The following is a 13,139-nucleotide window of genomic DNA, read 5'->3' as shown; positions in this document are numbered from 1 at the left end:
CCTGTTTCCGGCTGTATATATATGATATGATATGATATGATAGTTTCCTTCACAATCACCTCATGGATAAAGCTAAAAATTAAGACCCCAAAACGTCTCATATAGTAGACCAGCATCTATAAGCCAATGATACAGTGCCCTCCATAATGTTTGGGGCAAAGACCCATCATTTATTTATTTGCCTCTGTACTCCACACTTTGAGATTTGTAATAGAAAAAAATATCACATGTGGTTAAAGTGCACATTGTCAGATTTTAATAAAGGCCATTTTTATACATTTTGGTTTCACCATGTAGAAATTACAGCAGTGTTTATACATTGTCCCCACATTTCAGGGCACCATAATGTTTGGGACACAGCAATGTCATGTAAATGAAAGTAATCATGTTTAGTATTTTGTTGCATATCCTTTGCATCCAAAGACTGCTTGAAGTCTGCAATTCATGGACATCACCAGTTGCTCGGTGTCTTCTCTGGTGATGCTCTGCCAGGTCTGTATTGCAGCCATCTTTAGCTTATGCTTGTTTTGGGGGCAAGTTCCCTTCATTTTTCTCCAGCAGTAAAAGACATGCTCAATTGGGATCAGATCGGGTGATTGACTTGGCCACTCAAGAATTGACCATTTTTTCGCTTTGAAAAACTCCTTTGTTGCTTTAGCAGTATGTTTGGAATCATTTTGTCTTGCTGTAGAATGAACCACTGGCCAATGAGTTTTGAGGCATTTATTTGAACTTGAGTAGATAGGTTGTGTCTATACACTTCAGAATTCATTATGCCACTACCATCAGCAATTATATTATCAATGAAGATTAGTGAGTCAGTACCTTCAGCAGCCGTACATGCCCAGGCGATAACACCCCCATCACCGTGTTTCACAGATGAGGTGGTATCCTTTGGATCTTGAGCAGTTCCTTCTCTCCTCCATACATTGCTCTTGCCATCACTCTGATATGTTAATCTTCGTCTCACCTGTCCTCAAGATCTTTTTCCAGAACTATGGTTTCTCTTTTAAGTACTTCTTGGCAAACTGTAACCTGGCCATCCTATTTTTGCAGCTAACCAGTGGTTTATATCTTGCAGTGTAGCCTCTATATTTCTGTTCATGAAGTCTTCTGCACACAGTGGTTATTGACAAATCCACACCTGAAGAATGTTTCTGATCTGTCAGACAGATGTTCGGGATTTTTCTTTCGTATAGAGAGAATCCTTCTGTCATCAGCTGTGGAGGTCTTCCTTGGTCTGCCAGTCCATTTGCGATTAGTAAGCTCACCAGTGCTCTCTTTCTTCTTAATGATGTTCCAAACAGTTGATTTTGGTTAGCCTAAGGTTTGGCTAATGTCTCTAATAGTTTTATTCTTGTTTCTCAGTCTCATAATGGCTTTTTTGACTTTCATTGGCACAACTTTGGTCCTCATGTTGATAAACAGCAACAAAAGTTTCCAAAGGTGATGGAAAGACTGGGGGAAAGACTGGCGCTGAGAGCTCTCTTATACCTGCATTAAGGAGGCATTTAAACACACCTGAGCAATTACAAACTCCTGTGAAGCCATGTGTCCCAAACATTATGATGCCCTGAAATGAGGGGACTATATATGAACACAACTGTAATTTCTACATGGTGAAACCAAAATGTATAAAAACTGCCTTTATTAAAATCTGACAATGTGCACTTTAACCACGTGATTTTTTTCTGTTACAAATCTAAAATTGTGGAGTACAGAGGGAAATCAATAAATGATGGGTCTTTGTCCCAAACATTATGGAGGGCACTGTATACCCACAGTCTCCTAGTCTAAAGAATTTCAAATTTTGTGAAAATGATTAACTGTTAATATAACCTCGTTGTATGTAACTCCTCTTAAATGCTGTGTAATTTTACCAAAAGGTAAATGAGTGTAAATCATTTTCTTTAAAGAATATGTTTATATCCTGGTTATTAATTGTTAAATTTTTGGCTGCTTTACTGATTGAATTTGTAATATTTCACGTCATTAAAGTTAATCAGAACATTATTAGATTTGAATTCTTTTTTTAATATAATTTTGGAGTTAATGACTGTTGCAAGTGGATTATCTAATAATGGTTTTGTATTGAAAACAAATACACAATTTTTTTGGAGAAAGTGGGTGGATAAACTCCGTTGGTTGAGATGAGCAGGTACAAGTGAGAATTCAGTCAGTGTTTGCATTGAATACATTGTTTCCCTTCTTAACACAACATTTTTAATCTTGATTATAGAAACCCCAGATCGGTGCATATTTCACATAAAAATTGTGCAACTTTGCTTGACTATTCCTCTGCCTCAGTTCCAGGGAGACAAAGACCTCACAGCTTTGCAATGTTCACTTCTGAGATTTGTGTCCAAAAAGTATATCCAATTGTACATACAGTCTAAGTTCAGGAGTCAATTTGATGCCAAAACAAAAAAAAGTTCAGATTCCCTAAGTGAGGAAACAGACTCCTCACTTTCTCTTTCGAATCAATTTTGGCATTGATTTATACTTTATACTCCAAAACCACTTTGTACCACTGCTGTGCCTCATCTGGGATGCATTGTTAAAGAACACCCCTCTCATTCGATTACCAGGGTGCAGAACAGAATAATTTCCAAACTCACAAAACTAGTTGTTTTAAGGCACCAATTCTAGGTTTGGGATAATAGATGAAGGAAGTGAATTTGAAATTCAGGCTAGTGATTATCATACTTTCACAATTACACAGGTTGACTAGAATTCTTCATCAGAATATGCCATATGGACTTGTAAACGGCTGGTGTTTTCACTTGGGATGGAGGAGCCCTCACAAATGGAGGATTCCGACCAGATTTCTCTAAACTTCAAGAGCTATTATCGTAAAGGTCACTGGTTATTAAAAATAATCCAAAAGGTTTACTGCAAAGCAAACTGTACAGAGGGGGGGGGGGGGGGGGAATCTTGGAAGGATTGTAAAGTGCAATTTTCATTAAAAAAAGAATTAATTCTATTTGTAAAGCAATTCACAAATATGGCCAGTTTAATACCAGAGAGATTCCAATAGTGAACTGATGAGGAACGCCGTCCAAATCCCAGCGAGCAACATTCCAGCAACAGAACAAATAATGATAACACAAAATGCTGGAGTAACTTGATGGGACAGGCAGCATCTCTGACAAATAATGAATTGTTCAAGCGGCAGCAAGAAGCTACAGAAATTGATTACCCATATAACCTACCAGGAGGGAGACAGAGCGAGCTGGTGTTGATGTTGGGGGCAGTGGTGCAAGGGTCAGGAGAATGTCTGAGAGTGCAAGAAGTAGGTGGTAAACCAGTGTTGGGGCAGAAGGAGCGCAAGGAGGCAGAGGACAAAGGAAAGTGTGAGACGGCAGGAGCGCGTGACAGTGGGAGCTGAAAATGGAGCACGGTAGTAAGAGGGAATGCAGACAAGTGCAAGGATGAGAGCGAAACAGAGATTGAGGGCGAGCGTTCAGATGGAAATAATGATCGCACGTGTGAAGATATGTGTTGGGCAGGGAACAAGGGAAATCGCAGGAAAGCGAAGGAATGGGAACGCGAGGCCCACAGAGAGATCATGAAAAGTACACAGAGAAAAAAAAGGTGCAAGGGAAAAGAGAGATACACTCTTGAGCACGTTTCACTGAAAGTAATATTATTTGCATCGTACATTTTTGGTTGAGAATTTTGGAAAATGTAAATTTCGTCTTTGTTGACTTACTATGTTCAGCAAGTGAATCTTTGACTTTTGTAATTCCGAAATCATCTGTTAATATCTAAGGCAATTGTGAAAGAGTTTAAAAGAATTGTCTTTATTTGTTACAAACTAATTGTATTCAAACTCATTTTCACATTTTTTCCCTCAATTGTGCATTTTGCAGTCGTCTTACAGCCTTGACTATTGCAGCCACATACCTACATGTCTGATTTATACTAGACTTGGCTCGGTGTGATGGAGGAATGTAAAGGACAGCAAGTCAACATTTTATTTTGTGTGGGTGTGAGAAAGAGGACATTCATTCTCACACTCATACAACAGTTGGACTTCCCTTTTCCTGGAATATTGTATAATATCAGAGTAGAAGACAGAAAAATGTTGAGATAGGTAAGGGACACGGAACACTATTTTGAAACACCTTCTGTTCTATCTGGCTGGTTATGTGTTCAGCACCAGTTCTCAAACTGAAATATTAAATTCAAAGATACTCAGCCTTCTTTTCACTTTGCAATGTCCCAGTAATTAAAAAAAGCTGGACCCATGCAATCTAGTTGGTCTTCAGTTGTGCAGAAAACCTGTCTTTACACAACACATTTGCTTATACCTCACAATAATTGACCGATTTCCCACTCATATTATCTGTGATATACGACACCCTGATAAAACATGCATTTCAACTACAAAATACAATGACTTATTTCTAAAGAGGTCTTCATAACAATGTTCCTAACACAATCTCTTTGGGAATATGATATATTAATGAGAAATTTGATGACAAAGGAAAAAGAGGCTTGCTTATTTTCTGTCATGAGATAAACAAAAATTTTAGGTAGTGTGCAGTATTCTATTTACAAAAATCTGCTGAAGAAATGTACTACTCCAACATCTCAACCTCTTCATTATTAATCACCTCATTGTTCTTCCACTTCATTACCAGAATTATTTGACATTTTTCTTCTGAAATTTCCATCTAGAAACTTGAATAAAACTTTACAACAAAACAATTGATCACGACCCTGTGTTTGGCCGACATCCACCTTGATTTGGATAACAAAACACAACTCGGAAAATATGCAGTACTTGGAAGTTTGTGCGGTTGGTTGTAATGTTCAGTTGTAAAGATAAAAGGCCAACAGTTTGTTGAAAGGTGGCGCCCAAGCCAGGCGACTCTCTGCATGCTGGTCTCAGACACGGATCTGCAAGCACGCATTACATTCGCTCCACTAAAATAAACGAAGGTACCGTCAATGGGATAATTTGGGAGATAGGGCACAGAATCTGGAGTGACTTGTGGTTTTCTTCACAGTTGAGTGCTTGATTCTGTTGGATAAACTTGCAAGGCTATTAGAATTCTTGGTAACTTGAGATAGAAAGTCTAGGTCTGAGCCCTTTTTCAGCCATAGGGAGAAAATGGCAGTGGACACAGACTGCTGTTTGCTACAATGACCAGAGTGTTCTTTTTATTTCCATCAAATTTTCCAGTCTGATGATAAATTCTTCAAGCTTCTCCCATATTAAGCCATTGGTGAATCAGATAAACAAAGAAGGACCCATTCTGTGAAAGTTTTGTTTTTATGTTGGAACTGAACACTTGTCTGCCCAGTTGCTTGCCAGGCTGTTTGGAAAACACTGACTGGAGCATACTGATTTCTCAGCATCTTTCAAACCTTCTTGTCAAATGTCTGAAGGGTACAGAGGCAATCATTGCACAATCTATGTCCATATGGCAGAGTGGAAAACCATGGGGATCTTTGATCTATAACTGGACAGATCCTGGGTCCTGTACTATCTGCCACTGGACGGGTCATTGTGTGCCAAAAAGCCTTAGAATTACAGCATTCCAAACCCTTCACTGCCTTCATTAATGGCCAGTTTTAACATCTTATGCAGCTCTTCGTGGGAATCATAGGTTGGAAGGCACAACTGGTTAAAGCTGGAGATACACATTAAAAGAGAAATTGATCAGTCCAAAAACGATTTGCAGTAGATTATTTTTTTCTCTCCACCATTGTCATTAAATATTTACTCAGTGCCGGCTATATAATGCTCCTGGTCCCTACACAAATATGGACTCCGCAGACTGGTTAGCACGCAACAAAAGCTTTTCACTGTACCTCAGTTCCCGTGACAACAATTTAAACTCAAACATTGGGATGGGGGAATAACCAACTCTCAATTAGGTGGTTTGTACAGAATTTATATTATTCCAATAACACCCTTTTCCCCTCTCAGTCCATACATCATCTGTTTCTGCCCATTCCATTCTCTTTCTCGTTGCCGCCCACATTAGTCATTCCTTCCTCTCCTCCCTCTTTCCTCAAAGTCTCCTCTATTTCAATGCTCCAGTTCATGGAGAGGAACAAATCTCTTCATTTCGTTCATCTAGTGCTTCACCCTAAGAAACTAATCCCATGCCACCACCCTGGGTGGTGCCGTAAGTGGCAGCCTCGTCAACAGCCAGTTGCGTCCCTTTCTTCTTTTGATGCTTTTTGTCTATTTTCACTTGTATATTTTAGTGTATCTTTAGTTTTTTGTATTATGTGATGCTTGGGGGGGGGTTGGAGGAAACTTTTTAAAAATCGCTTCTCTTGATGGAGATGCAACTTTTTCCGTATCTTATCTCCGTCCGCACTGCGGCTTTAACATCGTGAAGCTGGCGGTCCCTTTGTTAGGGATTGACTTTGGGAGTTCCAACCGCAGGAGCTTCAACCATTCCGATCGCGGGAGCTTCGATCACCCCAATGCGGGGCCTTGATCGCCCCGACTGCGGAAGTTTCGTTTGCCCCGACCAAGGGAGATAAGGAGGAAAGGCGGTATAAGTTATTTGCCTTCCATCACAGTGGGAAATGTGAGGTCGCTGAAAAAACAAGATGGACGTGCTGCCTGCACTGGTGAGGACTCGGAGGGAGTGCCGTGAGTGCAGTGATCTCAGTGTTTGTGGAGACATGGCTCCATGAGGACATCCTGGTGTCTGGTGCGAGTGTGGACGACATTCCGACTGTTCGGGTGGACAGGGGCTACGCAGAGAGTGACAGCAGTCGGTACAACTCTGGTCACATCACGATAAAGGAGCGTGTGTGTGTGGCCCGGACATTGAACTGATGGCTGTGGGTCTCCACTTACGCTGTGTGCCCTGGGGATTCTCACACGCTGTTGTGGTGGCTGTTTCAGTCTATGTTTAATTTTTATTTTGGTATGTATCTTGGTGCTTTTTTGCATGACTGTTGGCAAATCAAATTCCTTGCATGTTTACATACTTGGCTAATAAATTAATTACAATTACAATTTTACTTCACACTCTTTCCTGTTGCATGTGTTCTAACTACCTGTGGATCTGGTTATAGATGATAGTCCCAATAGGAGAAAGAAACGTTGCTATTTTCAGCAGCCGATAGATCGAGCGCCCACCCACAGACGCATCCCTTTTGCTGACCCACTCACCAGGTATGAGCTGTGGGCAAGGAACTCTGCGTAGGTGCTGCAATGATCTGGAACGATGGGCACATTGCCACAAATCCTCCCGGTGGCAGCTGGGAAGAGCCCGTTGTGAACTGCAACAACCGAGCAAGTTCCTCTTGAGTGAAACTAGACACCACTGTCCAGAACCACTTCATTACCTGTGGTGGAGGTGGGATGGCGGTGGGAGAGGGCAAAGAGGAAGGGACAGGGAGAGAAACACACGGACATATGATTTAAGATATGTCAATCTTATTCGCTGTAATTTATCAATGTCACATTTCTGGTGGGTTAAATACCAAACTGGGAACATCTTTCCACTCAATCGTGGTGATTCAACACCAAGCCATTAACCCCTATAATCTTCCAACTAGATCTTAACTTACCAGGATAGGGTCTGCTAACAACAATCAGCTCCTTGAAGCAACTCTGTCCTGATAGGTAGTGTCTGACGTCAAGCATCAAACCTATTCACGAACATGCTTCGTCAGAGAGTAAGTTGCATCATAAAAGGAAACATCAGGAACCTTGTGCATTGGTGTCAGATCGACAACATGGACCTTAACGTCAGCAAGGCGAGTTGGTTATTGACCCAAGGAACCAGGAAGGCGAACACAACCCGGGGTTCATCAACAGAGCTGTTACAGAGCATGTCAACAGCTTCAAGTTCCTAGGCATCCATATCATCAGCAAACTAGCCTTTCACTGAACACAGATATGGTTGTCAAGAAAGCACCGCAGCAGATTAACTTTCTTAGGTATGTGAGAAGATTTGCCAATTCCATGAGGATTCTCCTGAACTTTTACAAAGGCACTATAGAATGTATCTGATGCATCTCAATCTGGTCAGGCAGTTGTTCTGTGCTTAATCACGGTGAACACAGCCAAGTCCATCACAGGCTTGTAACTCCCTTCCACCCTGTCCATCTTCATGGTGCGTGGAATAAGGCAGCTGAAAGTATCAGCAGGGATGCATGCCACCCTGGCTATTCCCTCTTTTCCCTTCTGGGAGAAGACACAGAAGCTTGAATGCCCTGTTATCCAGCCACAAGAACAGCTTCTTCCCCACGGCTCTGAGAAGCTTAAGGAGAGACTGGATAGGTTGTGGCTTTTATTCCTGGAGGCTGAGGGGTGACCTCAGAGATATGCAGAATTGTAAGGGGATTGCTTAACATGAATGTTCAGTCTTTTTCCCAGGTAGGGGAATCTAAAACTAGAAGGGCACAAATCTAAGATGAGAGGGAAAAGATTTAAAAGAGACCCGAGGGGCAACTTTTTCTATACAAAGGATGGTGAGTATGTGGAATGAGCTGCCAGCAAAAGTATTAGAAGTGGATTCAATAACAATGTTTAAAAAGTATATGGATAGAAAAGGTTCAGAGGGATCCAGGCCAATTGCAGGCAAATGGTTCTATCTCAAGTAGGCATCTTGGTAAGCTTTGGCCAAAGGACCCGTTTCTGTGCTGTATAATTCCACGACTCCGACAACGTAACAGCTTGTGTGTCTATACAGCCTAGTCTGGGTTCTTATATATGAACATAGGGCGGCACGGTAGCGCAGCGGTAGAGTTGGTGCTTTACAGCGAATGCAGCGCCGGAGACTCAGGTTCGATCCTGACTACGGGTGCTGTACTGTAAGGAGTTTGTATGTTCTCCCCGTGACCTGCGTGGGTTTACTCCGAGATCTTCGGTTTCCTCCCACACTCCAAAGACGTGCAGGTATGTAGGTTAATTGGCTGGGTAAATGTGGGAATTGTCCCTAGTGTGTGTAGGATAGTGTTAATAAAAATAGAACTTGATCATATAATGATCACTATTAGACAAAACTTGCATCGTTGTGAGTTAAATCCAGCTTTATTTAATATTAAACCTAATGTATTTTGCTGTTTGTATACTGACACCGCAACGCAAGCACGTTGTTATAAACATCTTCAACATGAATCTAAAATTCGTTTTGATTGCTTAATTCGACACATGAAGTTTACACTGCCTGCTAATCGCTTATTACATAGAAAGGGGCTTAATTTAAAATACTTCAATAACATTTTCATTTTCTTATAACACCTGAAGGGCTGAGTTGTGCCAACCATGCCACAATAGATTCCCATTGCGTTATTATCTAGCCTTACCTTTTCTCGGAAATGCCAGGATCCTCCAACAATGACAGCATGAGTCTTGAAATCGGGAACATTGATGTTTCCAGTCCCACACATCAATAGCTGGAAGTCAGAAATCAAGAATAGAAATCACAATAGCTTTATCCCTTGATTAAAAAAGTGAACAGAACAACACTAGTTTAGTTTATTATTATTGTCACGTGTACCGAGGTACAGAGAAAAGCTTTAGTTGCGTGCTAACTAGTCAGCGGAAAGACAATACGTGATTACAATTGAGCCATCCACTGTGTACGGATACATGATAAAGGGAATAATGTGAATAACATTTAGTGCACAATAAAGTCAGATCAATGATAATCTGAGGGTCTCCAATGAGGTAGATAGTAACTCAGGACTTCTTTAATTATTACAGAGATATACCAGAAGATCTCACACAATATTGTTCACAGTTGTATTAAAGTGTGTAATAATGGGAGCATTATCAGTTAGGATTCATTGTTGAAGTAATAACCAGGGCATTATCAACTAGGATTGATAGTCAAAGTAATAACAGGGATATTATTCGGATTAATAGTCAACATAATGACAGGAACATTATCAATAAGGATTAATAGTGAAAGTAATAACTGGGACATTATCAATTTGGATTAACAGTCAAAGCATACGGGGAAGTGGGTTATTACAGAATGACTGGTTCACATACCCTACATTAATAAAATTAAGTGATTTATAATTGAAAATTTGAAGAAAAATTGTGAAAAGTAATGTTTTTCATACATTTTTCAGCTGCACGATGTACTTTAAAATGGGAGCTTCAAAAGCCATTGGTTGCAAAAAATAACTGGTGAAGGGCGTGCAGGAGTTCAATGAAAACAAAAGCAACATTTTGAATGCTGGCAACATGCAAAAAGTAAGGAAAACTAATGCTTCAGATGCCAAAAATGTCTGTCTCTTTCAGGGGTCGTAAGCCTCTCTTTCTACATTTCCAGCTCTGAACATCACAGTGGGCAAGTTCTGATTTAAAAATAGACAGGTGAGAAATGGAGATGCGGCAAGTTGCAAAGAGAGGACAACATATAAACAAGAAAAATCTAAAAGGCGTGAAGACCTAATTGGACTAAAGAAAAGCAGAAAGTAGTGGGTGGGGATAAAAAAGCAGTTTAAGCTACAATGGAGAGTGGGAGACCACTAACAAAATGTGTGTGTGTGTGTATATATATATATATATATACACACACACACACACACACACACATATACATATACTTCACCTTTAGAACATAGAACAGTACAGCATAGGAACAGGCCCTTCGGCCCACAATGTCTGTGCTAAATGTGATGCCAAGACTGAACTTTTCAAATGCTTCAAAAGGAGGAAGTGGAAGAATGTGTTCTGGTTTACTTATGTGTATATTTGAAGAGCTCTCAAAAGGCACCATAAAACATTGGGTGCAGTGTCAAACCAATTTGCAATTTGTGTAACTTCACATGGAAGCTGATGCTCTCCTTCCACAGCAAAAGAAAAGTCTGCAGTCTAGGCAAATCTTGTACGAATAGTTCTTAAATCCTCAATCGACTGAGGCACAGATAGAAGGCTGACAGCAAACAGCTGCCTTTGCCTCTTGGCCTCACATTGGTAACTTGTATTGTTGGCACATGATTGCCATCTAGTGGTATAAAGTGATTCAGTGTAAGAAATTTAAAGCTTGTTTCATAGGGCGACACGGTGGCGCAGCGGTAGAGTTGCTGCCTTACAGCGAATGCAGCGCCGGAGAATCAGGTTCGATCCTGACTACGGGCGCCGTCTGTACGGAGTTTGTACGTTCTCCCCGTGACCTGCGTGGGTTTTCTCCGAGATCTTCGGTTTCCTCCCACACGCCAAAGACGTACAGGTATGTAGTTTAATTGGCTGGGCAAATGTAAAAATTGTCCCTAGTGTGTGAAGGATAGTGTTAATGTGCGGGGATCGCTGGGCTGCGTGGACCCGGTGGGCCGAAGGGCCTGTTTCCAAGCTGTATCTCTGAATCTGAATCATAACTTTAGACCTTAGAGATACAGCATGGAAACGGCCCTTCGGCCGACTGAGTCCCCGCCGATTGCAACTCAGTGCTATCCTATAAACTAGCACTATCCTATAAACTAGGGACAATTTACAATTTTTACCAAAGCCAATTAACGTCTTTGGAGCGTGTGAGGAAACCCGAGCACCTGGAGGAAACCCGAGCACCTGGAGGAAACCAACATGGTAACAAGGGAGAACATACAAACGACATACAGACAGCACCCGTAGTCAGGAATGAACCCGGGTCTTTGGCACTGTAAGGCAGCAACTCTACGGCTGCACCACTGTGCCGCCCCTTATATCCTTCATAAAAGCAATTCTTTTCAAAATGCAACACTTCCCGGTTGCCTAAACTACCTGGCCCAGCGGCAAATCATTCAGAATAGAAAGTTTTAAAATTCAACTTCGATCTGAACTAATCCTGTTGGCATTGAGGAAGAACAAAAGACGAGGCAGGCGTGTTGAGGTGTTATTACTTGCTGGCTTGATTGTAATATCCTTTAGCATAAAACTAATTTTATATATGGAAAATACTTTACAGGAGAATGATAAGAGAATCCCGGTATCATAAGGGACAGGAGTAGAATTAGGCCATTCGGCCCATCAAGTCTACTCCGCCTTTCAATCATGACTAATCCATCTCTCCCTCCTAACCCCATTCTCCTGCCTTCTCCCCATAACCTATGACACCTGCATCAGTAGAGCTTCATACAGAACAAATAACAACCATTTGGTCAGGGTAACAAAAATTGGCAGCAGCCAAGGAATTATTATCCAGCAACAAACAACTGAGAAAGGAGCACCAAGGGAGAAAAGTGAAAGTGGGAAATGCAGAAACTACAAGTTCATAAATAAAATAACACAGTGGTTACTTTACAGGACTGGTATATAATTGCCTGGATAACAGATCTGGGGATCACAGTTCAAATCTCAATAACATAACTCGGAATTTTAAATGCAAGTAATTAAATATATCTAAAATGTAAATGAAACCAGTATCAGTATTGGTGGGATGGAACATTGGGAATGGCGTTTAAAACTCTTCTGCTATATGTTCTGAAATAAACACAGCAATCAATCAGCTCATAGGTAATTAAGTTTGAGCAATATAAGTGGACTTAGAAAGTGACATTCGGATCAGAGTTCTAAACATAACACTGAAGATAGATACAAAATGCTGGAGTAACTCAGTGGGACAGGCAGCATCTCTGGTGAGAAGAAATAGGTGATGTTTCAGGCCAAGACGGTCAGACTAAGAGTCAGGGGAGGGAGACGTAGAAGGGTAAGGTGTGAAAGCACAAATCAAAGGGGATGACGATCAAGGAAAATGTAGAATGGTTTACTGTTAGCTGAAGGGAAGGTGACAACAATGCATACAAGAATTCAAATTTAATCAGGTGGACAGTGAAACTAGTTGGAGAACTAGGATGGAGGAGGGACGGAGAGAGGGAAAGCAAGGGTTACTTGGACTGATCCAGGATGGGGAGGAATCTGCCTACAGATAGGAAGTGACACAGCTGGCGTCCTGGTGCCATCGCAACAACCTGGAGCTCAATTCTCTCAAGACAGTGGAATTGATTGTAGATTTTAGGAGAGCTCCCCCTCTCCTCCCCCCCATTCACCATCAACAACACCACAGTCACATCTGTGGAGCCATTTAAGTTCCTTGGAACCATCATCTCCGGGGACCTTAAATGGGAGGCCACCATCGACTCCACAGTCAAAAAGGCCCAACAGAGGATGTACTTCCTGCGGCAGCTGAGAAAACACAATCTGCCACAGGCAATGATGGTCC

At 41.3% G+C, this 13,139-nt stretch overlaps 1 protein-coding gene across 1 annotated transcript in view; it reads right to left on the bottom strand.

Moving 5' to 3' along the window:
- Nucleotides 1-293: 293 nt before the first annotated feature.
- arel1 (apoptosis resistant E3 ubiquitin protein ligase 1) overlaps nt 294-13,139 on the bottom strand; it is a 67,751-nt gene continuing 54,905 nt past the window's right edge. The window contains exons 18-20 of the mRNA XM_078406875.1: nt 9,295-9,384; nt 7,151-7,326; nt 294-5,642 (exon numbers count right to left, since the gene is read on the bottom strand). Of these exons, the coding sequence (XP_078263001.1) occupies nt 5,540-5,642; nt 7,151-7,326; nt 9,295-9,384 (369 nt within the window). The 3' untranslated portion in view covers nt 294-5,539. The remainder of the gene's footprint in view (nt 5,643-7,150; nt 7,327-9,294; nt 9,385-13,139) is intronic.

Source organism: Rhinoraja longicauda, chromosome 10, assembly GCF_053455715.1.
Source record: "Rhinoraja longicauda isolate Sanriku21f chromosome 10, sRhiLon1.1, whole genome shotgun sequence".
NCBI lineage: Eukaryota > Metazoa > Chordata > Chondrichthyes > Rajiformes > Arhynchobatidae > Rhinoraja > Rhinoraja longicauda.
This window is presented reverse-complemented; position numbering and strand designations above follow the sequence as displayed.